At 52.6% G+C, this 27,758-nt stretch overlaps 10 protein-coding genes and 1 non-coding gene across 11 annotated transcripts; 7 read left to right on the forward strand and 4 right to left on the reverse strand.

Moving 5' to 3' along the window:
* The first annotated feature begins 857 nt into the window (after nucleotides 1–857).
* On the forward strand, nucleotides 858–2,978 carry CC1G_08232 (actin). Its single transcript, XM_001839313.2, has 10 exons — nucleotides 858–893; nucleotides 1,067–1,141; nucleotides 1,196–1,232; nucleotides 1,289–1,294; nucleotides 1,349–1,376; nucleotides 1,429–1,497; nucleotides 1,547–2,143; nucleotides 2,199–2,415; nucleotides 2,480–2,618; nucleotides 2,674–2,978. Exons 2-10 carry the CDS (start codon nucleotides 1,118–1,120, stop codon nucleotides 2,682–2,684), a joined length of 1,128 nt encoding a protein of 375 aa, XP_001839365.1. The 5' UTR covers nucleotides 858–893; nucleotides 1,067–1,117; the 3' UTR covers nucleotides 2,685–2,978.
* Nucleotides 2,979–3,745: 767 nt separating this feature from the next.
* On the forward strand, nucleotides 3,746–4,990 carry CC1G_08231 (hypothetical protein; the record flags this gene model as incomplete). Its single annotated transcript, XM_001839312.2, has 4 exons — nucleotides 3,746–3,793; nucleotides 3,849–3,974; nucleotides 4,026–4,508; nucleotides 4,580–4,990. The coding sequence occupies 4 exons, from the start codon at nucleotides 3,746–3,748 to the stop codon at nucleotides 4,988–4,990; spliced, it is 1,068 nt and encodes a 355-aa protein (XP_001839364.2).
* Nucleotides 4,991–5,914: 924 nt separating this feature from the next.
* On the forward strand, nucleotides 5,915–7,331 carry CC1G_08230 (hypothetical protein; the record flags this gene model as incomplete). Its single annotated transcript, XM_001839311.2, has 2 exons — nucleotides 5,915–7,255; nucleotides 7,317–7,331. 2 exons carry the CDS (start codon nucleotides 5,915–5,917, stop codon nucleotides 7,329–7,331), a joined length of 1,356 nt encoding a protein of 451 aa, XP_001839363.2.
* Nucleotides 7,332–8,230: 899 nt separating this feature from the next.
* On the reverse strand, nucleotides 8,231–8,323 carry CC1G_20108. The gene has a single exon. It is a non-coding gene; the product is annotated as a tRNA-Leu (tRNA).
* Nucleotides 8,324–8,706: 383 nt separating this feature from the next.
* On the forward strand, nucleotides 8,707–9,905 carry CC1G_08229 (hypothetical protein; the record flags this gene model as incomplete). Its single annotated transcript, XM_001839310.2, has 4 exons — nucleotides 8,707–9,004; nucleotides 9,056–9,144; nucleotides 9,207–9,548; nucleotides 9,579–9,905. The coding sequence occupies 4 exons, from the start codon at nucleotides 8,707–8,709 to the stop codon at nucleotides 9,903–9,905; spliced, it is 1,056 nt and encodes a 351-aa protein (XP_001839362.2).
* Nucleotides 9,906–10,391: 486 nt separating this feature from the next.
* Nucleotides 10,392–11,341, reverse strand: CC1G_14548 (hypothetical protein; the record flags this gene model as incomplete). The annotated part of the gene is made up of 5 exons (XM_002911070.1): nucleotides 10,392–10,620; nucleotides 10,750–10,815; nucleotides 11,059–11,146; nucleotides 11,205–11,253; nucleotides 11,318–11,341. 5 exons carry the CDS (start codon nucleotides 11,339–11,341, stop codon nucleotides 10,392–10,394), a joined length of 456 nt encoding a protein of 151 aa, XP_002911116.1.
* Nucleotides 11,342–11,785: 444 nt separating this feature from the next.
* Nucleotides 11,786–13,749, reverse strand: CC1G_08228 (hypothetical protein; the record flags this gene model as incomplete). Its single annotated transcript, XM_001839309.1, has 2 exons — nucleotides 11,786–13,675; nucleotides 13,732–13,749. The coding sequence occupies 2 exons, from the start codon at nucleotides 13,747–13,749 to the stop codon at nucleotides 11,786–11,788; spliced, it is 1,908 nt and encodes a 635-aa protein (XP_001839361.1).
* An 842-nt stretch (nucleotides 13,750–14,591) lies between these two features.
* On the forward strand, nucleotides 14,592–19,751 carry CC1G_14549 (hypothetical protein; the record flags this gene model as incomplete). Its single annotated transcript, XM_002911071.1, has 4 exons — nucleotides 14,592–14,870; nucleotides 14,919–18,191; nucleotides 18,241–18,863; nucleotides 19,301–19,751. The coding sequence occupies 4 exons, from the start codon at nucleotides 14,592–14,594 to the stop codon at nucleotides 19,749–19,751; spliced, it is 4,626 nt and encodes a 1,541-aa protein (XP_002911117.1).
* Nucleotides 19,752–20,145: 394 nt separating this feature from the next.
* On the forward strand, nucleotides 20,146–21,679 carry CC1G_08224 (hypothetical protein; the record flags this gene model as incomplete). Its single annotated transcript, XM_001839305.2, has 2 exons — nucleotides 20,146–20,844; nucleotides 20,909–21,679. 2 exons carry the CDS (start codon nucleotides 20,146–20,148, stop codon nucleotides 21,677–21,679), a joined length of 1,470 nt encoding a protein of 489 aa, XP_001839357.2.
* Nucleotides 21,680–23,052: 1,373 nt separating this feature from the next.
* On the forward strand, nucleotides 23,053–25,362 carry CC1G_08223 (peptide transporter PTR2B; the record flags this gene model as incomplete). Its single annotated transcript, XM_001839304.2, has 8 exons — nucleotides 23,053–23,370; nucleotides 23,425–23,581; nucleotides 23,638–23,838; nucleotides 23,900–23,975; nucleotides 24,028–24,278; nucleotides 24,332–24,557; nucleotides 24,611–25,196; nucleotides 25,257–25,362. The coding sequence occupies exons 1-8, from the start codon at nucleotides 23,165–23,167 to the stop codon at nucleotides 25,360–25,362; spliced, it is 1,809 nt and encodes a 602-aa protein (XP_001839356.1). The 5' UTR covers nucleotides 23,053–23,164.
* A 240-nt stretch (nucleotides 25,363–25,602) lies between these two features.
* CC1G_08222 (ergot alkaloid biosynthetic protein A) lies at nucleotides 25,603–26,697 on the reverse strand. The gene is made up of 3 exons (XM_001839303.2): nucleotides 26,222–26,697; nucleotides 25,959–26,155; nucleotides 25,603–25,894 (listed from the first exon to the last, which is right to left on the reverse strand). Exons 1-3 carry the CDS (start codon nucleotides 26,637–26,639, stop codon nucleotides 25,640–25,642), a joined length of 870 nt encoding a protein of 289 aa, XP_001839355.1. The 5' UTR covers nucleotides 26,640–26,697; the 3' UTR covers nucleotides 25,603–25,639.
* Nucleotides 26,698–27,758: the final 1,061 nt, after the last annotated feature.

A 27,758-nucleotide genomic window follows, 5' to 3' on the forward strand; every position in this document is an offset into this window, starting at 1 on the left:
TGATGATGACATATCCTCAGTTATTTCAACAAGACACATGGTGCACCCGACGTCCGTGCGGGGTTGGCCAATCACTTTCCGGTATTTGTGCGAGTTCTGACTGGAAAGGTTTTCTTTTCGTTCGAGAAGAGGATTAGGCGGCGTTTGGACGTTGCTCGTCGCCAGCGTGAATTCCAGGCCTCTCTGGGTTGACTTCCACGAGTGTGAGAGGAGAGGGTGGAAGAGGAGGGGTGGGACAAGTGCCGTCGGTTACGCGGAAGTGGGGACGGGGTCACAGTTCTATTCTTGTATAGGATCATGTCTATCCGATCATGTAGGCCTTGCTGAGTTGAGAACACAATGAGAGAACGCAAGAAGGGTCGGCGACGGGCTTTCAGATGACCAGCTGGCTATAAGTATCCATGTCTTTCCGTACACCCGTCCCTTTCGTTTACACGGAAGTCACTTTATCTCAAGTATACACAGTGTGGTGAGTGGTCAACGTGCAACCGTCCTTTGCGTTAGCCACGTACAGCGTATCACTGACAGCCATGGTGTGGTGCACTTCTAGCACTTTCTGGCGACGTGCTGCGCGACAATTCAAACTCGGGATCTTTGTCTTGGAATGTGGTGGGAGGAAATTGATACTTCAGCTTTCAGAAAGTGCTCTCAAGCTCTCCACCACTTGGCCTTTGACTCGACAGAATGAAGGACTTTGAGCAAAGTGAGCTCGAGTCGCCCCTATCGCCTCACAGGCCTCGGCAAAGGGCCGAAAGAGGACGCCCGCACAGCCTTTGTCACGTGACTGTGAGCAAAGGCCTGCCCTAACGCAATCGGATAAGGCGCGAGGATGGACAAAACCGATTCCCCCTCAACCCAACACCTCTCATAAATCTCTTGAGAGCAACCGTCAGGTAATGTCCACTTCATCGTCCTCGTCGTCGTCCGCGACGTCCGCAGCCTCTAGATCGCAGTGCTGACCCGCAGTTCTCTCCGTGCCTCGCGATCTTCCCATCTGCTGCGGATTACCTGGCGCCATATATAACCTTCGTCGACATCGATCTCGACATCACCGCCCGCCCTACAGCTCTATCAACCACCAGTTTTCTTCCTTTATCCCACTTAACGAATAATCACCATGGAGGACGAAGTCGCTGCTCTCGTACGTGCACAGTGGACTCTGATGTGTTGGCAGCGGCTGAGACGGGTGATCTAGGTTATTGACAACGGCTCCGGCATGTGCAAGGCTGGCTGTACGTGTTTTACTTTACTTTCTGCAGCGATGGCGCGCTAACTTGTCTTTCTACAGTTGCTGGTAATTGAAATCTCGTTGAATCGCGTAGGTTTAGGTCGCTGACGTGGATCGCAGGTGACGATGCCCCTCGTGCCGTTTTCCCGTAAGTGACCGCTCCTTGGGCGATCTCCACGTTTCTCATGGATTGCGGATAGATCTATTGTTGGTCGCCCTCGTCACCAGGGTGTCATGGTTGGAATGGGCCAGAAGGACTCTTATGTCGGGTACGTCGATCCACTGTTATCGCTGGCATCGGGCTGACAGGTCCGCCAGTGATGAGGCCCAGTCCAAGCGTGGTATCCTCACCTTGAAGTACCCCATCGAGCACGGTATCGTCACCAACTGGGATGACATGGAGAAGATCTGGCACCACACCTTCTACAACGAACTCCGTGTCGCCCCTGAGGAGCACCCCGTCCTTTTGACCGAGGCTCCCCTCAACCCCAAGGCTAACCGAGAGAAGATGACTCAAATCATGTTCGAGACCTTCAACGCCCCCGCCTTCTACGTCGCCATCCAGGCCGTCCTCTCTCTGTACGCCTCCGGTCGTACCACTGGTATCGTCCTCGATTCCGGTGATGGTGTCACCCACACCGTCCCCATCTACGAAGGTTTCGCTCTCCCCCACGCCATCCTTCGTCTCGATCTCGCTGGTCGTGATTTGACCGACTACTTGATCAAGTGCTTGGGTGAGCGTGGCTACCCCTTCACCACCACCGCCGAGCGAGAGATCGTCCGTGACATCAAGGAGAAGCTTTGCTATGTTGCTCTCGACTTCGAGCAGGAGATGCAAACCGCTGCTCAGTCTTCTTCCCTCGAGAAGTCCTACGAGCTTCCTGACGGCCAGGTCATCACCATCGGTAACGAGCGGTATGTTACATTGATATCTGTATCGATGACAATTATCTGACGCGATGTGTCTCAGATTCCGTGCCCCCGAGGCTCTCTTCCAACCCGCCTTCCTCGGTCTCGAAGCTGCCGGTATCCACGAAACCACCTACAACTCCATCTTCAAGTGCGATCTCGATATTCGTCGAGACTTGTACGGAAACGTTGTCCTCTCTGGTGGTACCACTATGTTCTCTGGTATCGCTGATCGTATGCAGAAGGAGTTGCTCGCCCTCTCTCCTGCAAGCATGAGGGTCCGTGCACTTGGATCTTGGCTTGCATCGTTGAATGCTGACATATGTTTTTTGCCCCATTTAGGTCAAGATCGTTGCCCCTCTCGAGCGTAAATACTCCGTCTGGATCGGTGGTTCCATCTTGGCATCGCTCAGCACCTTCCAAAACCTCTGGTGTTCCAAGCAGGAGTACGACGAGTCGGGTCCTGGCATTGTTCACCGCAGTACGTCTCCTTTGGTGTATCTTGCAAATCGTGTACTCACACCCTCGCCTTTCAGAATGCTTCTAAACGACCTCCTTACGACCCTTTGCAAACTACTATCACGATAATGTTGGGTGTGTGGGCTGAAGGCTGCAAAGGTTGCTTTAGCGAGATTTGGGCGTTGTTGTTGGGTATTACGACGATGTTCAGCCTCTCGATCGGAGTAGTATCTTTGTAGATCGTCATTGCTTGCGTGCTGTTTTTGTTTCCCTCTCTTCCGCGAAGAAGTTACACATATAATCCGTCTTTTTTTCTTTTTCTACTTTTTCGAGATTCAATTTGAGATATAAAGCGGCAATGAATATAGTTAGTATTTGGACGATTCTTGTTAGGTGGAGGATGAGACTTCGATGACGAGGATCCGGCGTTCCGAGTGCCCTTTGAAGATCAGAATGTGGTAGGGAGGCGTGAAGACGCGCGGTCGGTACGTTCTCACTAGTATCCCTGCTATGTGGATTGGGCATCTGACACGTTCGAACAGGACTGGGTGGCTTCGAAAAGTCGACATTCGCATCGATCCGATAGTTGGGGGCAGAGATCTGTCATTACTTTTCATTTCCTTTGACTTGGCGAGGACGGTGGAAGTCTCTCGGGGACTAGATATCGATGGATTATTGCCTTCCAGCTCGGGAGGAGGATCTCCTTGCCTTTCTCGATATTGGGTTCCGAATCTCGAAGGTTATGCTCCCGGCTTGTAGCAGAGAACTGACCGCTGAGCCTTTGTCCCGGACAAGCTCGCGATCCCTTTCAGAACTGCGAGCCTGTGAGTGGCTACTTTGGTGACTGGGTTCCCAAGTCATCGCCTTTCATAAATAGCGTGTCCGTTTCAATGGGCTCAGCCACAGCCGTTGTTGCTTCACCTTCAACTTGAAAGGGGTTGCCGCTTAACTCACCCTGCTTTAGGCGGATTGTATGGAGGAGGGTCGCCTTTGTGGTTTTTCGAGGTTTGGCACTTTAACGACCTGTGGCTTGGTTGAATGGCTGCAATGCCCTAACGCCGCCTTGTGGCCTGCCACCCTTTGAAGTCAAATTTGTATTTAAAAGGAGGTGGAGCTTGAAGGTGAGCCTAATCCATGTCTAGTTTCGATATGTCGTCCAAGGCGGGTTCGATGTCGGAGGATTTGAAGTTGTTCGAGGTACGTCGTGTCGACTCTTCATCCTGGATGAATGCTCATGGCTTCTGTTGTATAGCTCGGTCTACCCGACCAGACCATCGCACTCGCAATATCCTTCGGTTCCCTCTCCACCTCCGAGTCCGAACGCGTTCTGGCGTACAAAGAAGAATGCAAAGCTCAGATTATCGCTCTCGCTCAGTCGGTCAAGTTCAAATGAGAGCCAATAGAAGACGAATCCGGCGCTCTCCCCAAGGTGATCCTCCTGGACGCAGCCACATACGACGAATACCGAAAAATCCAGCGGCGAATGCAAGTCTGCGATGCGCTCCTTTCTGATATTCGGTCCCTCCCTTCGGATATCCTCGACGAAATCTTGACGCACTTTTTATGGACTCCGCCCGTAGAACCCTGGTCTGGGACCTTTCAAACCAGGCAGCACAAGGATGAGGGGGTCATCCAGGCTCACCGACGCGACATATTTCGACAAGTATGTCGTCCTTGGGACGTAGCAGCCCTGTCGAATCTTGAGCATTGGTTGCCGATGAAGATCGAGTGGTGCTCTGATAAGTTGAGGAGGCAGGCTGTCGATGCTCCTTCGGCAGGTGGATCGTCCCGGCTCCGTGGAGGACAACGACGCTTCCCTTTCTTCGACCGTCGACTGGAATCCGCGTATTTATCCAAGCTTGACTTGTTCGACGCTCTGGCGTACCCGTGGAGCCTACTCTTGCATGTCATGGTTATGACCTTTCTTACCCTTTCTACTTGGCTGGATCTGATGGAAGCGTGTATCTCCCTCGAGCGGGGTAGTGTTTCAGCATCAATGACGATGGACGACGAGAGGCGTCTGCGGATGAAGAGAACAGGGTCTGGGAGATCAACCAACCGTATCTCACCCACTTGGTCATCTACTCCTCGTCTCGATTCGACATTCCGACAAACCCACGCTGGCCGTCTTTGAAGACGTTCAAATTGATATTACCGATGTTCGAATATATGCAGACGCTGCAGTTTGGATGGCATGGGGCGATACAGAGCTTCAACATGGCAACGTTGGACAGCTTTCGTCATCTGAACCACTTGACTCTCGACGGGGACATTCAGACGGGCAGGTTTGCGACGGAGATTGTTCCGTTCTTGGAGGCTGCCCCCCAGCTCACGGAGTTGTTCTTGCGCCTTCTCTGCCAGGATAACGACGAGGTTGTTCGGTCCCTGGTCTGAGATTGCGGCTCAGGCCCTCCTGGCTGTGGTGTCGTCTGTCTCCCTGGTGTGACTCCCCGTCGGCTGTTGCCAAACCTTGAAGCTCTTGGCTTTTACTTCCACCGAAACGAGTTTGAGTTCTGCGAGAGGTTTATTCCTGCTGACGCATTGGTCGCCTTGGTCGAGTCTCGGCACCGAGCCATTGTCAACGACACCTCTGTTGAATACAAGCAATGCTCTCCCCTACAAAGCCTGGTCATCCGACTGGAGCACAGCCTACAAGAAGAGACCCGACTCCAACTCCAGATCGCCCCATCCAGACTCAGGGCACGGCTCGCACCGTACACTGAGGATGCCAATTCTCTCCTTACATCTGGGTCTGGAAAAGAGGTGTCTGGACATCGAATCAAACTATCAGTTGTTCCGACGTTGCAGGATGAACGAAGATGGGGTGGGAATGATGGAGCGTATTTCGACCATTGGGACGATGGGTTCCTTGACTTTACTGAGAATGGGCCTGCGTACTCTCCATTCGCGGTCTTGGAGCAGTCTGAAGCTGGGAAGCATGATTTTATGATTTCCCCTTCGTATTGGTCTCGAAATGGATGGGTGTGGTTCGTCGGATATCGATGTTCACAAGTCAAAATGGGTCCTCAGAGACGTTAGGTACCTGAATGGTAGACAAGCGCTGGCGGTAAGGTAGCTTCATGTGAAGGGACATTCACAACAACTATGTTAGTCTAAGATAGGTATAAATGACGGGATTCTCTGTGCCGTGGATTCAAAAGCCCTCTGGGCGCTTGAATTTTCAGATATTTTCAAGCGGAGACTGAACCCATTTCCCGATGTGGACCGGCGACAAATCTCCACGTGTTAGCCGCCAACTACGACAACCGACGCGCCCATTTCTTTCGCCCCTCCTCAGCGCGACTGTGATAAGCTCAAATGCGACGCGTTACCCGCTCTGTAACCCGAAACCAACCCATTCCAGGGATCCCGACCGTCGACATCCCTCCCGAACTCATTTCCATGATCGTCGACTATTTGGAAGACGACAGGCCCTCCCTCAAGGCTTGTTCCCTCGTGAACAACGCGTGGTCACAGCGTGCTCGAGAGCTTCTGTACAGGGAAGTGTTTCTCGGACCGCCGAAGCCCCACATTCGGTGTAAACAACTCCGCAAGGTCTTTCAGGCCCACCCGCGGCTCGCAAAAGGAACACGAACCCTGGCTATTGTCGAGCGGGCCAAGAGCGTCAAAACCGACTTTGCGGACGGATGGCTAGTATCGTCCAAGGAGATCGCATCTCTCCTCCCCCTATTTACATCCCTGGAGGAGATACAAATAGTGGGCGATCCGGAGTACCTGAATTGGGGCTTGGTTCCTGTGGATACGAGAGAAGCCTTTTTCGACCTATTCTCGCGGCCACATGTCAAGACGATCATCCTGGACGGTATCTTCAACATGCAGATCACCCCGTTGGTTTTCCTTCCTCACCTCGAAGTCCTTGAAATACGCCAAGTGGAGGTATACAGAGGGGAGGAAGACGCGTTCCTACCACTCAACAAACCTTCCCGGATTGACGCCGGAAAGGTGAAGGGCCTGAGGGCTCTTGATGTGTGCGACTCCCCAACGGCCTTGGATGTCTTCTTCAAGTGTCTGGAAGTTGCTGGTCCCGATCCCCGTCCCGATGGGTCGCGAGCCGCGGTCCTGGATCTACAGCGTTTGGAAGAACTTTGGCTCTGTACTACCAAGGACGAAGAAACATACCCTGGGTTCGAAACGGTGGCAGTGGCCACCCTGAAAAACTGCTCCAACGTAACCTTTTATAGCCTCACTCTCGATCACGGATTCTCTCCCACTGTCTTCGAGGTGAACGGTTTCCGCAACCTCACCACTTTCTGCATCCATTTTACGATTGACATGATCCATATATGGTCCTGGAATGATGGTGAAGGTGGAAAGATCCTTGAAGGCCTTGAAGCCTTGTCCGTACACCCTTCGCCGCCGCCCCTCCAACGATTCGGACTGATGATAGAGTCTATGGACCCGAAGGAAACGGGCATTGATTTCGACACCCATGTGCGCAATTCATTCGTACACCGCACCGTCTGGCTCCGCCACGCTGCCCATGCGTTGGCAAAGTTCCCAAAGCTGCAGAGCGTCTATGTCATGCTGGAAGTCTCCGCAACCGGCACTGTTCTCCCGCCTGAAACGTGGCGTGACTTTGTTAGGGAAGTGGAGGGCCAGTTATCGCCTATCACGAGCGGAAAGAGCGTGACCTCGTTGGTGATGTCTCAGTGCGTAGTCTCTCTCGTAGATTGGCTGTATCATTCTGATCACACCACAGGATGCAACGAGGTGATGACCATTGGAAAAGATTCGTGGCGTCAAATTAGGCCCGCACTGTAGCTTGATGTTATACGACACTCGATATTTATTGATTCCTCGTGTAGCAATTCCTTTCACTTGGGAATAAAGGCGGCTTTAAACTACCCAGCGTACGCGCTGTGGCGGATCCTTGCTCAACCACTCGTCGTCTTCGAATTGTTGCTCGACCAATATGTAACGCCTCCCATCCCGCCATCTCTCAGGCCCAGTCGCCCAAGCGATGCTTATTCGAGGGGACAAGGTCCCCAGGCGATGGAGTTGCAGAAAGTGTACAGTTCGGTCGTCAAGCTTATGGTCTTTTTAAGCATTGTTTGCGGTAGTTGCGGTAGTTCTGCGGGTAGCGTGAGCACGCACTGCACTAATGTTTGAAGCCGTTCTATGGTTGCTTTCAGCGAATGCAGGGCTTGGAAGGACCAGGGAGGTAGGCGCGTCAGAAGTTGGGCGTTTATCCACTAGCCGGGGTTGGTAGGGCTCTGAGCCTTTAAAACCGGGCCTTGGTCACAATGTGGAGTGTGGAGGGTGTACAGTGAGCGCAACGATATCAACTTGAACTTCCATGATTGGTATGAGCAGAAACGGAGCCCCGTTTATGGTACGGGCCCGCAGGATAGGGCTGGTATATATGGGGTGAGCGGCTCTAGATCATAGAGATGCGATTTTCATGATGAGACTACAGTTCAGGTAGGAGGTACTCAGTGGGTGGTTTCTGTACCATGTAATGGATGAATTAATCCATGTGAGATGCTGCAAAAAGCTGGCTGGTATTGCAGTTTCTAACACCGGCGCTTGCTTCCTTCGCCTCCTGCCACACTTCCTCCTCAAAAACGGCAAAACGATACGCTCCCTTGAATTCAATTAGGAAATCAAAAAGTTTGACAACAGTGGGATTCGAACCCACGCCCTTTCGGACCAGATACGTGCTTTACGACCTGATTCTGGCGCCTTAGACCACTCGGCCATATTGCCATGCAGCGGAAGGTAATTACGACTTCTATGAGCATACTAAGAGAAGGAGAGCCGCGTGAATGGCATGTGATACCCTGATTCCGCAGTGGTGCGCGCTTATCCTTTCTCTTCCTCACCATCACCACTAGTACAATGGCGCCTGCGCCAAAGCGCCCGGAAGAGCCCTGCGTAGAGGCCCTCCCGACAGCGTTTTCTCCGACGACGTGTCTGAGACGAGGCTTGTGCCCTGTCACCAGCCTCCGAGGCCAGGACGAGACCGTAACCGATAGAGTGCTAGAAAGCCATTCACTCTACTATGAACTACACGCTCCTCCAGGTGTAAAGGAAGGAGAAGCAAAGTTCAGAGTGGTCTTTATTATGGGACTGAACTCCAGTTCATTTGCATGGGTTCCACAAGTAAACTGGTTCACCCAGGCATTGCAAGGCATGTGGAGCTAGCTTTCTGGAACCGTCTCCGTTCTGACTCTTCGTTCCATTGGGCAGATAACCCTGAATCCCCAGGTCCAGCCGAAATTCTCCTGTTCGATAACCGTGGAGTTGGGAACTCTGGTTATCCCAGAGGACCGTACACTACGTCTGGAATGGCAGAGGACGCTATCTGTCTCTTGGATTACATCGGGTGGACGAATGATAGGGAATTACACGTTGTCGGAATCAGCTTGGGAGGAATGATATCCCAAGGTAGGTGTCCATCTTGCTTTTGAAGCCTCTCACTTACCAGACTCCGGTTAGAACTCTCCTACCGAATTCCTCACCGAATCGCGTCATTAACGTTGGCCGTAACTACACCTGGAGGCCATGTCTGGCAGAACCTTCCACCTGTGCGTCCCAACTACCTATGAGCGTGAACTTCTTCTCTCTAACACGACACGTGGAACTCCAGTTCTCTGGCGTACGCTCGCTTGCACGCCTTCTCTTCACACCGGACCCTGTGCAGAAAGTACCTCTCGTTTTGGAGATGCTTTACCCTCCAGAATGGTTAGATTCCAAAGCCGAGGGTGACGACAAAGGGCGCACGAACAGAGAGATCCAAACCGAGGTGAACACGTCTTCCATACATCCCCGACAGCTGGCTGATTCTCAACTCGTCCGGCAGGCCTATCTAGTCCGAGTCTCTCTGACAATACCCCAGCAATTCGTCGGACACATCTCACAGATGGCAGCTGGTCTCACGCATCGCTTCACGCCATCACGCTTGAAGACCATTGCTTCCAAGATACCCAAGGTCAGCCGCCCCCAACATGCTGCATTTTAGTCCGGCGCTTACCAAAACACACAGATCACTATAGTCACAGGCGACGTGGACAACCTTGTAGCTCCAAGGCGGTCTAGAGAACTGGTACAAGGAATGGGACTTACAATTGACGCTGCGGCTTCAAAGCACACCAATCCCCGGGACAACACTCCACGCGAAGCCTCCGAGATCCAAAGGATTGAACTCGTAGAGTGGAAGGAAACCGGTCACGGTATTAACCATCAGCGCGCTGAATGGTTCAATCGACTCTTGGAGAGGACCTTCGAGGAGGGAAGAAGGGTCGTCGAAAAGGAGAAACAAGGCAGTGCCAACGAGAGAGTATATTAGACGAATGATCTCCGCACTCCCCAGTTGAACTGGGACGTTATTTTGGCAGAACTCTGATGCGAATGTCGGTGGTCTCACTCTTGCTGAAAGCTCAGAAAACGCTGCGCAATCCCCTTGTGCCCAATCCGTCTCGCAGAACTCAGAACCTCCCAGTTCGCAAGGTCTATCCGTATCCCTCTCCACCCAAGTGGCACCTCCACAGTGTTTTCGTATGTACCCACCCTCTGCAACCATAGTAAACGTTGTCAGCAACGTTCGCATCCACCCCTTTCAGTAGCAAAGGCTCCACGATCCCAGCACAACCATATTCAGAGGCGAGTGTCAAGGCAGTGGAGCGCTGGTTGCACGATACCACCACAGAGTCAATTCCTGGAACGCGGAGGAGAGCCTGGACGATGGGCAGGTGGCTGCGATACGAGGCGAATAATAGTACTGTCCATCCTCCCTTACCTGCCTGAACGCTCGACGACAAGACTGTATCCTGAACTAGGATGCCGCCATGAGCGCTATTAAATATGCCTGGATGGTGTGAATGGTCCACCATATAGCTCCAGGGAACTGAACGAGTTGCTCGACAACTCCTATATGTCCATAGTGAGAGGTCTCCATAAGCGCTGTCCATCCATCGTGGTCCGTCGCATCGACATCGATTCCATCGGGTTGTTGAGTTGCATAGAACCGCTGGGAGCTGATCCATTGTTGCCTGCGCACCCACCTTTGAGCACCGCTCCGCCATTCTGCGTTAGGAGACGCTCACGCAAGGATGGTCTTCCCGGCACCCGCGTAGCACGAAATTTGAGAATTAGCATCCAAACGATAAGCTTATGGCCACGAGAGCACTTACGCATCCCCATTCCCCGTTCTCGCTGTTGTTCCATTCGCAGTACAAGCAATTGCCAAACACCACGCTCTAGTCTTGCTCACAGCTTTGGTGTGAGCATCTAATTGAATGGCTCTAAAGTTCAACGTTCACCTAAGATCCTAATCGCCTTGTGAAGTGCTTCAATCTTGCAATGGCGGGGTGTCAGCGAGTTGAAATCCATCATATGAAGAACTGAACAATCACCATCGACTGTTTCCTCTCTGGAGTTGTCAATGCACGTCCTGGTGGACGGGGCCAGGGTAACGAGGTGGACTCCGGTGGTGCACATACAATGCCCGCCGTTGATTGTTATATTGCATGGCAGCTGTTTGGGAAAATGAAGCTTGGTGCTTGCTGCTCAGAACATCGACGATGAAGGCTATAATCTGGAGATCAGTATAATGGTAAATCGTCCAACAAATTCAATGTTTACTGACGTGAGCTCGAGGCAGTTTCAGGTGCAGGTTTCTCTTCAAAATCGACAGGCTGGACGTGTCAATCTACGGTTTGAAGGGTCAATGCAAGGTAACTGTGCCGAGTCCATACTCACCCAGAAGGTTAACATCTGCCCCATTGTGGCATCCAGCGGTCCTGGAAGGGCGAACGCCAGTCAGATATGGCCGCCAGCGCTTCGTCGGCGCTGGGCGAGGGGTGGAATCTGATATCAGGGATCAGGGTAAAAGACCAACCCCTTGTCGACCGGGGAAATATTGTCATGACCGCTCGCTGTGCTCAACGATGGTTGGTAGATGTGTGCTGAAGTTGAATGTCATCGAGGAAGGCGATTTCTACAATTTCATCGTTCGAGAGGCGTTATGGACGCCAGGTCCTGGAAGGATGATGGCGGTAGCTGTCAAGTCGCGTCGCGTCTGCGAACGCGCTACGACATTTGGCTTGGCACACGCCCTGACAAAGGCACCAGAGGAAGAAATGTGTATATTGAACGAAGCAAAGCATACTGTACATCTAAACCTTGAATTTATGTGGGCAAATAATACATACGGGCTAGGATACAGCTCTAAAACCCAAACATCATCCCCTCGCCATCCCAATATTTCCTTGGCTCCTTTAGGAAACCCTCCTTCCTCCTTCGAGACCGCTCAGATTCGATGTGGACTCCCAACCCGTCACAGTTCACACCAACTAGAAATTGCAGAGCTTCAAACGTAGGGTTGTCCGCCAACCAGGGCACGTCCTGGAATCGAAGATCGAGTAACTTGAGCTTGTTCATGTCGCCAGGCAGCGTAGGCAGCGATGTCGGCTTGCAACCCTTCCAGGATTCGATCAGTCGTATAACCTCGTCAGTCGGGAACGCCTCTTCGTGTCGGTGGCTTCCGTGGTCTCTCCCGCCTTCAAGGTGGAAGTACAGTTTCAACTTCTCCAGGGCGGGTAGGAAGTACCGTTTCCTCCTCCACCCTGTTCCCTTCTCCCGCTCAATAGGATTGAAGACCCTCCCGTCCCTGTCCTCGTCGATGAAACCACCAACCATCTCCCAAGGGCAGGTCCACATGTCCAGCCTCAAGTATCTCAACCCCATCGCGGCATCCAATACTTTTCCTACAGTCGAATGGAAAGGTAGGTAGCGATGGGTGGGATGGAGGATGGTGAGATGCGTCAGATTCGATGACGCGAATACTGGGATGCTGATAACGTTCCAGGGTTTGCATATGGACATGACAGACATTGCAGGCGTTGTGGAAGGGTCCGACGAAGAGGAAGATCCTGGGATTCTTGTGGCAAGCTTTGCTGATCGAGGAGCCGTATTCGAATTCCACTTCCCCACATCATATCCTACCACACACAGTCTCTTCAACGCTGGAAAGGCGAGGTGGTGATGAATGGGATAGTCGGTTTGAGAGAGCAGGTAGTCGTTGATTGTGAGGTTGGTGAGGGAGGAAAGGTACGTTAGCGGTGGATGAGCGGGAGTTAGAATTGACACCGAAAACGACGCGGTGAAGAATGAAGGCGGTGAGGCGGCGGTCGGAGTTGGTGCTGGTGTTAGAGGCGTGAAAGACCCTTCCTGAGAGGTGAAGCTCGAAAATGGCGAGGAAAAATTGAACCCCCCAAGCCCGAAACCAAAACCAAACCCCTCTTGAACCTTTTCATCCGGTTCGGCGACAAAGAAACATGCGTTCTTGAGTACGCTCTGGGGCATTTGAGTAGTCGCGCAGGTCACAACACATCGCTCAACCACGTTAACCCACTTCGCAACCGTCATGCCCTCTAATAGAAGGCTTTCAGCTTGCTCGAATGGGTACCAGCTCAAACTGGAGTTGCTTGATAGAACGTTGGCAAGCGCCAGTCGCTTGATACGGGGAATATGGTGGAGAGGGGGGATGGGGTGGGTCAACTCGAGCACCGGCGAAATGAGGGAAGCAGAAGAGATGGAGAGCGAGAGAAGGGATGGGAAGTTGAGGTGTGAGAGGTCGGAAGACAGGGAGTGGGACCGGAGAAGGCAGGAAGATGGTTGAGTAGACGAGATAGATAGATGAGTTAGGAATTTGGTGGCAGTGTGCGATTGCAGGAGCGCAGGGAGGTGGAAGATTGGCTGGGGCGATGGAGAAGACGGCAGTGTGTCGATTTCCATCTCGTCAGTGGAGGAAACCATGATCTTCAGACCCCACGGTGCACCCCCTTCAAAACTGGAAATCTTGTCCATCCAAAACTTCAATCCTTTGGCTGAGTGCTCGTGAAGGAAGAGTTGACGCGTCCCATTGTACTGAAATGCCTCCAACTTTGCGTCGCTCCATAACGCGGGGGTGGAAAGTACGAGGTTGCGCCAGAGGGTACAAATCCAGGCAAGGTGGATAGGACGGGGGTGCGCAGCAGCCCAATCGACGGGTGTCGTGAGATACCACGCGAATATCTCCAGAAGTAGCTCCGCAGGTAGTCGATTCACGTTCAAGGCCTAAAACTCTCGTAAGTATGACCACCGACACAGTCTAGGCATATGGCTACACTTACCTTTACTGATTCAAGCATAAGGAGGGAAACGCAGCAAGGAAAGTAAGCTCGGCGTTGCTTGTTCATCTTCAGCCTTTTTATGATAAGCAATGTCGCTCTTCGGTGAGTATAAAGGGTCCAGGCCGACAAAACCATGTTGAACATATAACGCTGGTCCGCTCTCCAACACAGCTCGGTGAATATGGGGCGATCAAATTGTCGCCTAGACGGTCGTGGTATGGTCCCAGAGGTCTACAGTGGCCTCGGGGATCACCTCGGCGACCATACTCCCTCTTTCAAGGCGAGATAGTGCAGGCTGACGATGTTCCTGCCATCCCCTCGCCCTTCGGGCAACACCTATAGCTGGGACTTGGGAGACCTCGGCTTCGGCCTGTTTCCGTTGTAGACAACGGCGTGCGTAGATAGTGCTTCTGTCGTTTATCGCATTGTCGGGGCTATAAAGGCGATTTATGTGGTTTGTGAACGACTTTAGACTGGGAGACACTGAACCAAGGTCGTCTGCGGTCGCGGAACGAGGGTGTCGGAAGTTTCCGGTCCAGTCTGTGGACGCGCACTCGCGCGTTCGAGTCCCAGAGAGAAACATCCTTTTCTATTCTCTTCTCCACCATGCCGACCGTTACACACCATGGAACACGATTCCGTTTCGACTCCAAACCAACGCCACGTTTCTGTTCTTGGTACTTTCCTCTATATGAGGCTAGGAACGCGTTATTCTTCTTTGGCAGAACTAAAATAGCCCAGAGCAGCGCCACGATGAACGTCCAGGTGACCAGAGACCCGTCTGCGGTGGGGCATGGGCGTTTACGAGAAGAAGATTGAGCTCTGACCCCATCCATTGAACATTACCTTCGGTTCTTATGATGGGCGACCCTCACAACTCGCCCAGCGCTGTGGACAACGGATTCAACATGCTGCAAACCGTCATTCAGGGCATGAAACTGGGAAAGGACGGCCTCGAAGACGCCTTTCCTCTGCTAAAACGGTGCTTGGAAGAAGAACAGATCGGTCCAATCCAGAAAAAAATCGCAGAACGCTATCTCATCCAAGCGTTCTTGATTCGCTATGCGTGCTACGGTTGGATTGAGGATTTGAACGAATGTGACACTCTGATCGAAGAGGAAGAAATTGATTCATCTTTGGTGCGTTTTCTTCGCTCTTACTAGAGCTTCTTGCTGATCCATGGCCAGGATGGACTGGAGATTCGCGAATCTCCGGAGATTGAACATGCATCAGCGCTTGTCGATGCAACGCGACGGTCTATCGACACCGTGAAGGTGGAAGAACTTATCCGCACAGTTGGGCAATCCTTGTCAGCGCCCCCTCCAGGCACTGATGTAAAGAGCCCTCAGCTTCACCTTATCCTTGGGCGTGCCTTAGTGCTGCGATACTTCGCACGTGGCGACCACGATGACCTGACCCAGGCAGCGACGCATTTCGAGATCGGTAGAGATCTATGCATTCCCGAAGAATCGTTGCGGTTGGTCTTTGCCTTGGCCAATCGCCATGTTGGCTTCATCAGGTGGACGGAAAGAGGGACTGAGGAGGACGGAGAATTTTTGTCTCGGTGGGAAGAGGAGGTGGGGAATGAGGATAGAGGAGGCACCGCATTCCGAGAGGGAACAATGCTAATGTTGGAGGACGAAACGCGGGCTGACGACGCCATCGATCTTTTGTCCCGATCGTTGAATCACCGCCCACCACCTCATCCTGTCCGTGGGCAATCCATTGGCATGCTGGGCACTGCTCTTCGCAGTCGTTTCGAGAGAGAAGGAAACATGGACGACCTAGAGCACGCCATCCAGCTCAACCGCGAAGCAGTCGCCCTGAGACCCCTACCTCATCCGGAACGCTGCGTCTCACTGAACGACCTTGCGTCCTGTTTGCTCTTACGTTTCCGGCAGTTGGGGGATCTGGACGATTTGAACGCATCCATAAATCTCCGTAGAGATGGGTTGGCTTTGATGGATCTCCATGACCCACGGCGACCATTTTCACTCAACAACCTTGCAGCCGCTATCGCCACTCGCTTCGACCATGAGGGGAACATCGAAGATCTGCACGAGCCCATTGTTCTGTACAAGGAAGCCTTAGAGAGAAGGCCATACCCTCATCCAGACCGGTCTCTATCGCTTACCAATCTGTCCACCTCCCTCTTCACTCGATTCGAACAACTCGGGGACATTGACGATCTCCACCAGTGCATCTCCCTTCAGGAAGAATCGCTGGGACTGACATCACGCGCGGACCCGGATTATTTCTTCTACCTCAACAACCTGTCCGCAATGATATCAACTCGATACGAACACCAGGGGGAAGTCGATGATCTGAAGAAATGTATACAACTTTATCGCCAGTGCCTAGAGGCGACTCCCTCACCGCACCCTAACCGACCATTAATTCTCAACAACTTGGCCAACGCCCTTAGCGATCGGTTCAAACGCGAAGGACAAGTGGACGATCTCAATGAATGCATCTCCCTTCACGAGGAAGCTTTGGAGTCGGTCCCGTGGACACACCCAGAACGGGCATCATCTCTGAACAACCTTGCGAATGCCCTCTCAGATCGCTTCACCCACACAGGGGCCGATGAAGATTTGGACAGGTGTATCTCCCTTCTGCGGGAAGCTCTGACGCTAGAAACCACCGCACATGCGCACCACCTAACGGTGGTGAACAGTCTCGCGACGGCGCTCTTGGTCCGGTTCAAGCACCAAGGCGAATTCAGCGACCTTGACGAAGCCATTTCTCTTTATCGCGAAGCCATATCATCGAATTCCCTCTCTCATGTAGACCGACCTTTCACTCTCAATAACCTCGCAGCTGCCCTCTCCGCACGATTCAAGCATAAGGGTACTTTCCAAGATCTGGATGAAGCTATCGTGCTTCTCCGGGAAGTCTTGCTCCTTCAAACAGAACATAACCCTCGTCGTCCTGAGACGATCCATAGTCTAGCCGGCACTCTATCCAGTCGGTTCAGTTACTACGGTGATTTCAAGGACCTCGAGGAATGCATCTCTCTCCACCGGGAGGTCCTTTCTTCAACTATGCCCACCTACCCCCTTCGATTCTCTACGTTGAATGACCTCGCGGGCGCCCTATTGATCCGCTTCGAGCACTTGGACAACCTACGCGATTTGGAAGAATGCATTACACTCCACCACGAAGCGCTGCAACTGAGGCCTGCCCCGCATCCCGAACGCCCGATCTCCATGATCAATCTAGCAAATGCACTTTCGACGAAATTTGAGAAGACTACAGACTTTGCAGTTCTGGAGGATTGTATCAGCCTCAACGAGCAGGCGCTGTTGCTGATGCCTACTGGTCACCCTCGACGGCCTATTTCCCTCAACAACCTTGCCAACGCCCTTTCCAAAAGGTTTGAGCACAAAGGAACGAGGGAGGATATTAACAGTTGCGTGGAGCTCCTAAGGGAGTCGTTACGGTTGACTACCCCCTCGCATCCTCTTCGCTTCGCCCTCCTGAACAACCTCGGGGGAGCCTTGCGAAAGAGGTTCCACCACTCGGAAATTGGATCTGATTTGGACATGGCTTTCGACTTGTTTAGGGAGGCCGCTGGTTGCGAGGTTGGATCGATGTTGGATCGATTGAAGGTGACGAAGAATTGGGCTTCTTGCGCACGAACATATCGACCGCAGACCCGTTCGGAAATGGACGCTCACCAACACACCGTCGCACTCCTTCCTCGTCTAGCTTCGCTCGACCTCACATTGCAACAGCGTCAAAATGTGTTGGTTCATGCCAAGCAGATCTCCAGTGATGCCGTTCGATGTGCTATTGAACGAGGGGAACTGGAAATGGCCGTTGTTTTCCTAGCTACGGGACGCTCTGTCTTTTGGGCACAGGCGCCTGTTGAACGTCTGAAATCGTCGCAGCCAAGGCTTGCACAAGAGTTCCTTGATGTTTCTCGACAACTGGAAGGTGCAGCGCCCACTTCGAAGATCAATGGCCATGTTTCGTCCAAGGATGCCGGGGACTCTCGCTTCGAATATCTCTGTAGGGAGAGAGAAAGAATCCTAGGGGAGATCAGGAGACTGGACGGATTCCACGGGTTCCTGCAACAACCGTCGTTCCAATCGCTCAGGAAGGCGGCAGACCATGCTACCGGTCCCATCGTGTTTCTGAATGCCAATGGGCGTGGCTGCGATAGCTTGATCATGGACAAAGGGGGCCGGTTGCGACACGTTCCGTTGCCGAAGATCGACCACGATGGGCTGAGCAAGCTGCAGGCTGGGATTCAGAAACTTGCCCAAGGAATAGCGATTGATGGACATGGCGTTGATGAGATAGAGGACTTGGTTAGAGGAGGAGAGGTTCGCCTAAAGATGTCTCGCGTGCCGCATGGAAGAGCGACTTCGATGGATGATGGGTTCAGGACGATTTTGAAGGTGCTCTGGGTCGATGTTGTGCAGCCGATCGTTCGTGCACTCCAGTTGAAGAAGGTACAGTGATTCGCTCTCTCTGGTAGAAACAATGCTCACACGGATACAGGGAGAAGAAGTTACTAGGATTTGGTGGTGTGCTACTGGCCCTTTTGCGTTCCTCCCAATTCATGCTGCCGGGATTTATCCTGCTGACGGAGTTGAAGAAAGTCTCCTCGACTATGCTGTGTCGTCCTACATATTCTCTCCACAAGACCTTCTTTCTCCACCCGCACAAGCGCCCGCTGACTTCAAGCTCCTTGCTGTCATCGAGCCAGAGGGCACGTCTAGCGGAGGGAGACGACTCCCGATGACAGTCCTCGAATTGGAGAACATCCAGAAGCACGTCCCATCCCCAGATCACCTCATCGCCCACATAGGCTCCCGGCGAGAACCAACAAACGTCAAACAAGTCTTGAAGGACATCGAGAATGCTTCCATCGTTCATTTTGGATGTCACGGAATTCAGGATCTGGGCAACGCCCTGGAAAGTTGCTTGCTATTAGGAGACGGGGAGGTGACGATGGCGAGGTTTATTCGGGAATTTCATCACCTTCATAGGTCTGGAGACTCTTTGGCGTACCTTAGCGCATGCGAAACCGCGATGGGTGATAGTGACAGGCCGGATGAGTCGCTTAGTCTCGCGGCTACGATGGTGTACACTGGGTTTCGAGGTGTGGTTGGAACGATGTGGTGAGTCCATTGTGATAACTTTTCAAGACCAACCTTTAATCTGGTAATGTATTGTAGGTCGATTTATGATGTGGATGCTCCCGTCGTCGCGGACTGCTTTTACCGGTATCTCTTCAGGAATGGGAATTCAGCGCCTCCAAGCGCAAGTGATGCGGCTCACGCCCTTCATCTGGCTGTGAAAGAGCTGAGGGAGAAAGGGAGATCTTTTTTCAATTGGGTTCCTTTCGTTCATTTTGGTATCTGACCGGATAAAATCTACTTATATCTCTTCTGTAAACTCGCTAAAATGAACATAGTTGCCGCTTGCAAAACGCACCCCGTCTACACTCTGAATAGGCGCCCAACTGAGTGCCATCTGATGGGTTCGGCATCATCCGGACAGGGGGCGTGATTGGACTTGCCCTCACGCTGAGTCTGACTTGGATCCCACAAAGAAGGACGCCTGGTGCTCCCCTGCATGGACATCTTGGCGTTGTCGAGCGACTGCTTCGAGTCGCGGGCATTCAGGTCAACGTTACAGTCGCGAAGGGGTGGTCACCATTGGCACGGGCTTGTTATCTCGACTACTCCTCCAGTTCGACGGAATCGATGTCAACCTCGCCTGTGGCCACAACTCGACGCCTCTATGTCTGGCGGCGGAGTACGATAAGGAGGGAATTGTCGGGCTGCTACTACAGGCTGATGGAATTGATGTCAACGCTGGCCGATAACGAGGGGGATACCGCCTTGATTATGGCCTCTGCAGATGGCCATGAAGGTATCGTGGAGTTGCTTTTGCAGGTGGAGGGGATACGACTCGACCTCGCCAACAAGGCCGGAGAGACAGCACTGGGCTCCGCGCTGAAGAATGGTCACGAAGCCATCGTTGAACGGCTGTTGAACTTCTAATCAGCTTCCAGCACTCCTTAACCAAATCTCGACTTTCGATTCGTTGGCGCACTACGGTGCATCTCGCCCGCTTGGGCGACAACACGATACCGAGATACCATCTTCCTCCCCTTCGGCGCCAATTCCAATCCATCCCTTGGCTTCCTGGGCAGCATCCGCGTAGCGGCAAGATGGATTGTTGGGTGTTCCGAGTCTTGGCCTACATCACCCATGGTCCAGAAGGACAAACCGACCACCATCTCGACGATGTCAGCCTCCAGCCTACGACCGCAACGTCCTTCCCAGCCTCTTCTTCTTTCATTCATTGACTTAACGTCTCGCTTCTTCCCGTCGCTCAGGCTTTCGCTGTTCATGTTGTCCGTTTAGGGTTGTCCCAGGTTTCGAGGTTATCCTGATGCCTCCAACAGTCGAGGCGTACAACGACTACCTTAAATTTCGATCAGCTCCTCACCTGAAACGCGAAGATGTTATTGCCAGCCACCGGATGCGTACTGTCACGCCAGCCCCCCCTCCCGCGGTCCCCCAAATCTTTCTCGGTCGCCCTTATTATCCATCCTCCCCTTCCCCTACGATGGTGAAGAGAAAGTTGGGTTACTTCGATCCTCAAGGTGTCGGACCAGGGCCTGCGGAACATGTAATGGACGCTCTTCCTGCCAGTCCTCCAAGTGCCGATGTTATATCCTCCAGTGGCGCCACTCCTTCCTCCGCGGAGGAGGCTAGCATCACCTACCCCTCATCGTTTCCAGAAATCAACGCTGCCGCAGCGATCAACGACGGTACGATTCCCAGTCCGCCTCTCCATCCCAACGGCTCCACCCTCGAGCAACAGCAAGACAAGCAATGGCAGAATGACCAGGACCATCGACTCGTTGATCCCAACTTTACGAATGCCACGCCATGGCCGTACCTTGCTTTGGGAGTTATCAGTCTGATTTTGGCGATTGTCCTGGGCTATGCGCTGTGGAATTGTTGGAGGAGTGTGAAGGTAGTTCGGCGAGGAGATGGAGAGAAGGAGGGGAAGGAGGGAGGGCTAAAGATGATGGTTTTAGGAGCTGGCACAGGTTCGAGGTTGAGGGAGGATGACGAGTCGTCTGTGAGTGACTTTCGGTTTGGCTACATCCACGAGGGTGGTCGCTAATGATCTGGTGCTGCTACAGGGTTATATCAAGGACCCAAACAACTCCAATCGTCTTCCCCCGCTCAAATCAACTCATTATCAACCTCACGGTTTGATCGCAACTTCACCTGTCACGCCAACCTCTTCCTCGAGTACCAGGACCCTGCTCTTGTCGTCCTCAAATAGTGCGAGAAAGCATACCTCGTTTTTGGATTTTGGCAATGAGGATTCGTATTACTCTTATTCTGGGCCATACGCCTTTGGGAATCCTCATTATTCTTCGGACTCTCCTGCTCGGAGTGGACGACTAGGAGGGAAACCTGGTGGATTGGCCAGGTTGTCTGCGTGGTGGAACCGGGCGAGCCGAACTGGCGAGAGCAAGAACATTGGAAACACGGTTAGCTTGGCGTCGATGAGGGGTCTCAAGTCGCCTACTGGGACGAATAGCGCGGCTTCGAGCACCACGACTCTTGCCCTCCACAATAGCCACAACCACAACAATCGCACCCCAGTCTCAGCGAATTCGACCTTTGTTGGGAGCAGTGTTCATGGACACAGTGTTAAGGCGATGGGCGACTCGGGCTCCAGAAGGCATTCGGTTATTTTGAATGGGTCGATGTTGAGTCCCAATTCGCTGAGGTCGGGAAATAGCGGTGCGAAAGGTCCACTCGGAGCAGGGGGAGGAGAGGCTCCGATTATCAGTCTCCCGAGTACGTGTTATATTCCGTATACGCCTACGGTCAAGTCTTTAGCAGAGAAGGATACAAAGGGGAGCGGAGGCGGTACGAAGAGGGTGATCGGGCGCTTTTGAAGCTAGAGGGCTAGACGGGCGCTTGTGGAGTGCTTATCAGGATTTAGAGATACCTTTGTGACGTCTTCCGGGCTCCGTACCAGTGTTTCCGTGTTACTTCATATCCCCCGCGTTCGCATGCGCTTGTTCCATTCGTTTGTTCCATTCGTATGTATTTCCTTTCGACCCACCAGGTACGATTTCAAATAGATCTACTCCATTCGCTCCACTTCGTATGGCTTTTAGTCATGTATCAAAAGTACCAGGCCCCAGTGTGAAGTGGACCCCATGGTCTTGTCTTGATTGTGTGGCCTTCCCTTCGGCCCCCGCGTTCACCTTGAGGTTCGTATAGATAATGGTATCAAGTGGTAAGTACGGGTGTATAGAGCCGTTCTAACCGTTCCAATTCACTTTCACGATGACATCTAAGTATAAGGGGCTTACTCTAGAATGTTCAAGGCCGGCCCATCGCGCTTCATTTCCACTGAATGTATGTAGCAATGCCGCTCCGGGTGAGCGGACGTTGACCAGTCTCCAGGCCTCAGTTGGAATTGCCAAGATTATCACAAGGATCGGTGAAACGCCCGGTAAAGCAACCGATGCATCTTTGTTACGAACCACCACGTTGTCCTCGACGTTCCCATCCAGCGAATAGGTGTTTACTTGCCAGCGACGAGGCTTTTGAGGACATAAAAGACGACAACGAGCAACCGCACCTCGCAGTCGGCCGAAGCAATGAGTCAAGCTCTCCATTACCCCGACCCCCGACGTCAGGACGCGTGCCAATACCCGCCTGTAATTTTTTTGCATTCCCGCCATGGCCTTGAGCGCATTGGCGAGCATATGGTTCAAGTTTTTCTTTGACCGGCCCCAGAACGTTGAAGATTTATCCGACGTTATATTTAGCTTCCATCCATATGGTCTGTGGATCCTTGGGGCCCGCAACATGTGGGGGCGAGCTCCATGTGCAGCCACATACGTCCTCACTCCGACGGCAGCGTCTAGGACCAGCTCGAACCAGGGTATGCATTGTGGGGTCTAGTCAATGCGTTTTATGAAGCAGCATTAGAAATACTTCAAAGAACCATCCATATCGCCCCACCTGGTCAAAACTGCCGCGTGCGATTCGCTGAGAAGCCAACCAATCTGCGCAAGTCTCGCGCATCTGTGGAGACGACGCGCCAAGTCTTTCAGGACGGAACTGGGGCGATGTACCTCGTGGATCAATTGGGACCTGGATCCTCGAGACTTCCGTCGTTGCACCGTGCAATTTTGGGAGCAAGGCCAAGTCCGACATGATTGCGGGCATAAGGGCCTAACGGCTTCCTTCTTCGCTCCGAAGATGCCTTAAAAACCTGCATGGGCGAGTCCATGGATTGATCGACCTATTCTTCCCCAACCCCCTTCGTCACTGGTCGACAGCTGGTCGGTCTTCTCTAACCGCCAGTCTTTAGCTCAAGCCTTGGTCATCACCGGACAAGGCTCATCTCGCCAGAAGCATCCACCATGTCGTCGGAGAAGGATATGAAGGTCGACGAGAAGCTCGGCGTCGTGCACGCCCCTTCCATTGACGAGTCGTTGGAGAGCGATCCCAACAAGATCATTGTTGGCTCTGAGGGTGTCACCCAAGGAGAGTTCGACACTCTTCGCCATGTATCAGACTCGTTCCCTTTGGCTGCATGGTTGGTCGTCATCGTTGAATTTGCCGAGCGGTAAGTTACCCATTTTGTGTCGTTCGATCGCTCGAGGCTCATGTTTCCTTCTAGATGGACGTACTACGGTACCGCCAACCTTTTCAACAACTACATTCGTGCTCCTCTCCCTCGAGGTTCTACGACTGGTGCCGTTCTTCCAGAGGATCGGGATTCGGGTATCGCTGGTGCCCTCGGTAAAGGCCAGACCACCTCTTTCTCTATCCGAACAGTACGTGTTCTTTCCAGTCCCCGGAAGTTCTCGATTGACACCCAGCCGTGTTCCAGTTCAACACTTTCTTCGTCTATGTCACCCCCTGGCTTGGAGCCATCATTGCCGACACTATGTGGGGTCGCTACAAGACGATCATGGTCTTCTCTCTCATCTGCCTGGCCGGTCACGTTATTTTGGTTGGTAGTGCTGCTCCAAGTTCCATTGCCAATGGTGATGTTGCGCTCGCCCTCCTTGTCGTCTCGATCGTTATCATCGTACGTTATCCCACCGATTCCGACTGTCTGTCATACTCAATCATATCGTTTCGCGGAACAGGCCATCGGTGCTGGTTCTATCAAGGCCAACGTATCCCCCATGATCGCTGAGCAGTACACTGGCAAGTTCCGAAAGAGTATGTCAAGTTCGGTCACCTCGATATTCATCGGGCTAATATCCCTCTTCAGCGACCCTCAAGTCCGGCGAGGAAGTCATCATCTCGCCCACCGTCACCGTTCAGCGAGTTTACCTTTGGTTCTATGCCGCGATCAACTTCGGTTCTTGCGGTGCCATTTCAGCCTCCTTCATTGCCCGTGATCACGGATACTGGGTTGCATGGCTCGTGCCCACCTTGATCTTCGTCCTTGTCCCTGGTGTTCTGTGGGCCGGAAGGAAGCACTATGTTGTCACTCCCCCTCGTGGTTCCATTCTGTTGGAGGTAAGTTCCTTGCGGTGGTATCGTGCACACGTTTGGCTCATCGCTTTGTGCAGACTATGCGCGTTATCGGTCTCGCCCTGGCACCTGCCTGGTCCGCCAACCCTCTTACGACCATTCGAAACATGAAGAAGCCCGGCTTCTGGGACCCCGCCAAACCCAGCCACTACCCTTCTGGACAGGTTCCCGCCAAGATCACTTGGGATGACGAGTTCGTCGGTGAAGTTGCTCGCACTGTCGATGCATGTGCTGTCTTCCTGTTCCTCCCCTTCTTCTGGCTTTGTGAGTGATTTCGCTGCTACCCATCAAGATTCGAGTTGACCCATTCTCGCCAGGCTACTCCCAGATTGACGGAAACTTGTCCACCACCGCCGCTGGTATGCGATTGGATGGCACCCCCAACGATCTTATCCAGAACTTGAACCCCATCGGTATCATCATCATGGTTCCTTTCTTCGACTTCCTTGTCTACCCCTTCCTCCGTCGCCGCGGTATCGACTTCACTCCCATCAAGCGTATCTTCGCCGGTTTCCTCGTGGCAGGTCTCGCCATGGTTTACGCCTCCGTCCTTCAACACTACATCAACACGGGATCGCCTTGCGACAACAATGAACCCTCTGCCTGTGAAACTGAGTGGGGTACCCCCAACCCTGCCGACATCAGCGTCTGGGTCGTCGCTGGCCCCTACCTCCTCGTCGGCATGTCCGAGATCTTCGCCTCCATCACCAGTTTGGAGTACGCCTACACCAAGGCTCCCGCCCGGATGAAGTCCGTCGTCATGGCCTTCTCCCAGTTCCAGGTCGCCCTCAGCTCTGCCATCAACTTCGCCCTCACCGCCGCCAACGCCGAGAAGCACTTCGTGTGGTTGTACGGAAGCTTCGCCATTGTTGCATGGGTTATCGGAATCATCTTCTACATCACGTACGTTCCTTTCCCTCCTTTCACTCGCAACCACCTTTGCTCACTGACATCCATCTAAAGTTTCCGCAAGGTCGATAAGATGGAGCACAAGCTCAACGCAATCGGCAAAGGCGAGCGTGCTGGTTTCGCCGATGAGCAACCAGCCAACCTCGTCACCAAGTCGTAAACCGAGGGCGTTTGAAACGTTTCTAACGGCTTTAAAATGATTTTGTACGTCTTATACCTTGTGTAACTTGTAGTTTAGTTTTTAAGACTACTGCGAGGGCGCTGGTCATCTTGTCATGATTCCCTGACAATTCCTGTAGTATTAGAATAATTGTATACCATCCGGAGCTTCTTACGAATATAATGATTGAAATGCTCTTACCTTTGGTCTGATTGAAGTCGACGTTTCCGCTTAATTCTTGGCAGGATGGATAGGTGTTATAAATTCTCGAGTAAAGCTACACCTTCTCGAATATGTGCTTCCTCTTGGTAACCCACTCCCTCAGACTGGTCTTCCCAATGTACACCACTGGATCGAGGTGCCTGTGCTCTTCGGAGCCAGCCTGAATGCCCTTGTCGAGATTCCATAACCACTCGATGCATTCCATGTACTCTTCACCGTAGAGTTGGATGTAGAAGTCTTTCATCTCTTTCCAAGTGACGATGTTTGCTTCAATTGGCCGGCCAAGGATGGAACTAAGGAGTTCAGCGATCTACAAGTTGATGGTATATGAGTTCGAGGATTGGTGTAAGTACTGTGCGAAGAGAGTGACGTACATCGGAGAAGCTGTACAGGTCAGGTCCGATGATGAATGGGTCTCGTCGAGCGAATGGGATCTTCTCGTTCACGATAGCTTCGAATGCGACGCGGGCCACATCTTCGGTTGAGACGAAGGGAACACGCCCGGTTGTGATTGCGTTAGTGAGTGTGTCCTTTGTGCGGACCTCTTCGGCGTAATCCGTCTCTAGGTTATCTGTACAAGTTGGTTCTCTGAGCATGAACTTTAAACTTGGTGTGTGGGCTGCTCTAAGAGACTAACCTTGGAACCAGGTCGGCCTCAAAGCCACGTAATCGAATCCGTTGTCTTCAAAGTACCCGGGCAACTCTCCCAGTCCACCCGAGTCATTGTGGCGATCAGCAATGGTAGCACTGAGGTATACGAACCTCTTCACTCCATGCTGCTTAGCCGTCTCGACGAAGGGGATGATCTTGGGTGCTGCGTGCAAGTCGGTAATAGGTGCCATGAGGTAGACCGAGGTAATTGGTTTCTTCAGATTGGACGATGTGAAGGGGTTTGTGAATGTCGACGGGTCGTCCCAGTCGAGCTGGATTGAGGGGAATCCGGCTGGGACCCGCCCTGAGCGGGAGCCGAAGATGACTTCGCGGCCTGCGTCCTTGAGCAAGCGCGCAAGATGAGAACCGACTTTGCTGCCTCCGCCTGTGACTAAGGTTGTCATTGTGGCAAGTATATGGCTTGTGCGTCCACGAAGAGGATGGGGTGGTTAACTGGGGCAGTCGGTTGATGGTCCTGTAGGCTCGGCCACCTGACGACCGTTTTATAGGCAGTGGGCCCTGTAGTCAGCTGCTGCAAGACCCCGTTTTAGTTGAAAGACGTGGTGAAAGTTACCTGGATGGAGATGGGTCGGTGGAAAAGGGTCCCCGTTGGCATAATCGGTCCCCGGTTACTGGGCAAGATGCCCATAGTCCGAGGCCCAAAGGAGAACGTTGGGCGAGGGATCGACTCTGAACCCGACTCCGAGTCGGACATCATCGTTTTCCTGCTTATCGCGACCTCAAGACTTGAATGCGCAATGGATTGTGTGTCTGTGAGCGTAAGAAAGTTCTATTTCTTTCACTTATGTTCCACCATCGGCATGTGGTGGAGATTGGAAGAGCTTACGACATGGACAATGCCTATTTCGGTGACATCTGGGCCACCGCTCACTTCGACTCAGAAGAATTTGATTTCACGGAGACGCCGGTCCTGTTCATGTTTCAGCCAGCCCGATTGGTGTCCCCTTCTAATTATACAATGTATATAGCCTCGCACGTTTGAAGTCCAAGGGTCCTTCCGTTCTCCCTGTCACAGCCCTTGAGTCTACTAGTATACTTGGAACATGACGACAGTTATCACAGGTGGAGGAAATTCGGATCGTTGGATCTCAACTAGCCAAGCTTTATGTGCTCCCAGTCGACGTCGGATCTGACAGGGATGAATTGGCTGAGTGGATGGTAGACATGGACAGGGGCTGTGGAGAAGGGCTCGGAGGAAAGGATTGCGATGCAATGTGGCGTGGTAATAGTAGGGCACACAAGTGTGGAAGAATGGATAACGAAGCACAGTGAGTACTTGTTCACGAAATAGAAATTGGTATCGGAATCAGGTAGTCGGAGGTCGGAGGCCTGCTTGGCCGAATGAATATGTAATGAACGACAGAATACCTCCGTTGGGAACCCGAACTACATATACGGAGTAACAACCTCATTGTCTGTTTATTATTGGATTGGATATGGGAAAGTTGAGCTACCAAGCCCTTCGAGAAGACAATATGATGGAGTCCGCAATGCTATTCGTT

This window comes from Coprinopsis cinerea, assembly GCF_000182895.1.
Source record: "Coprinopsis cinerea okayama7#130 chromosome 5 map unlocalized cont3.5, whole genome shotgun sequence".
In the NCBI taxonomy this organism is placed as follows: Eukaryota; Fungi; Basidiomycota; class Agaricomycetes; order Agaricales; family Psathyrellaceae; genus Coprinopsis; species Coprinopsis cinerea.

Bases quoted from the DNA above. Each gene is read 5' to 3' on its own strand.
- CC1G_08232 (XM_001839313.2), top strand. From the start codon at position 1,118: ATGGAGGACGAAGTCGCTGCTCTC. The intron at 1,377-1,428 runs GTAAGTGACCGC...GATTGCGGATAG, and splicing joins GCCCCTCGTGCCGTTTTCCC to ATCTATTGTTGGTCGCCCTC. The intron at 1,498-1,546 runs GTACGTCGATCC...CAGGTCCGCCAG, and splicing joins CAGAAGGACTCTTATGTCGG to TGATGAGGCCCAGTCCAAGC.
- CC1G_08222 (XM_001839303.2), bottom strand. From the start codon at position 26,639: ATGACAACCTTAGTCACAGGCGGAGGCAGCAAAGTCGGTTCTCATCTT. The intron at 26,156-26,221 runs GTTAGTCTCTTA...CAACTTGTACAG, and splicing joins GAGGCCGACCTGGTTCCAAG to ATAACCTAGAGACGGATTAC. The intron at 25,895-25,958 runs GTACGTCACTCT...ATCAACTTGTAG, and splicing joins ACCTGTACAGCTTCTCCGAT to ATCGCTGAACTCCTTAGTTC.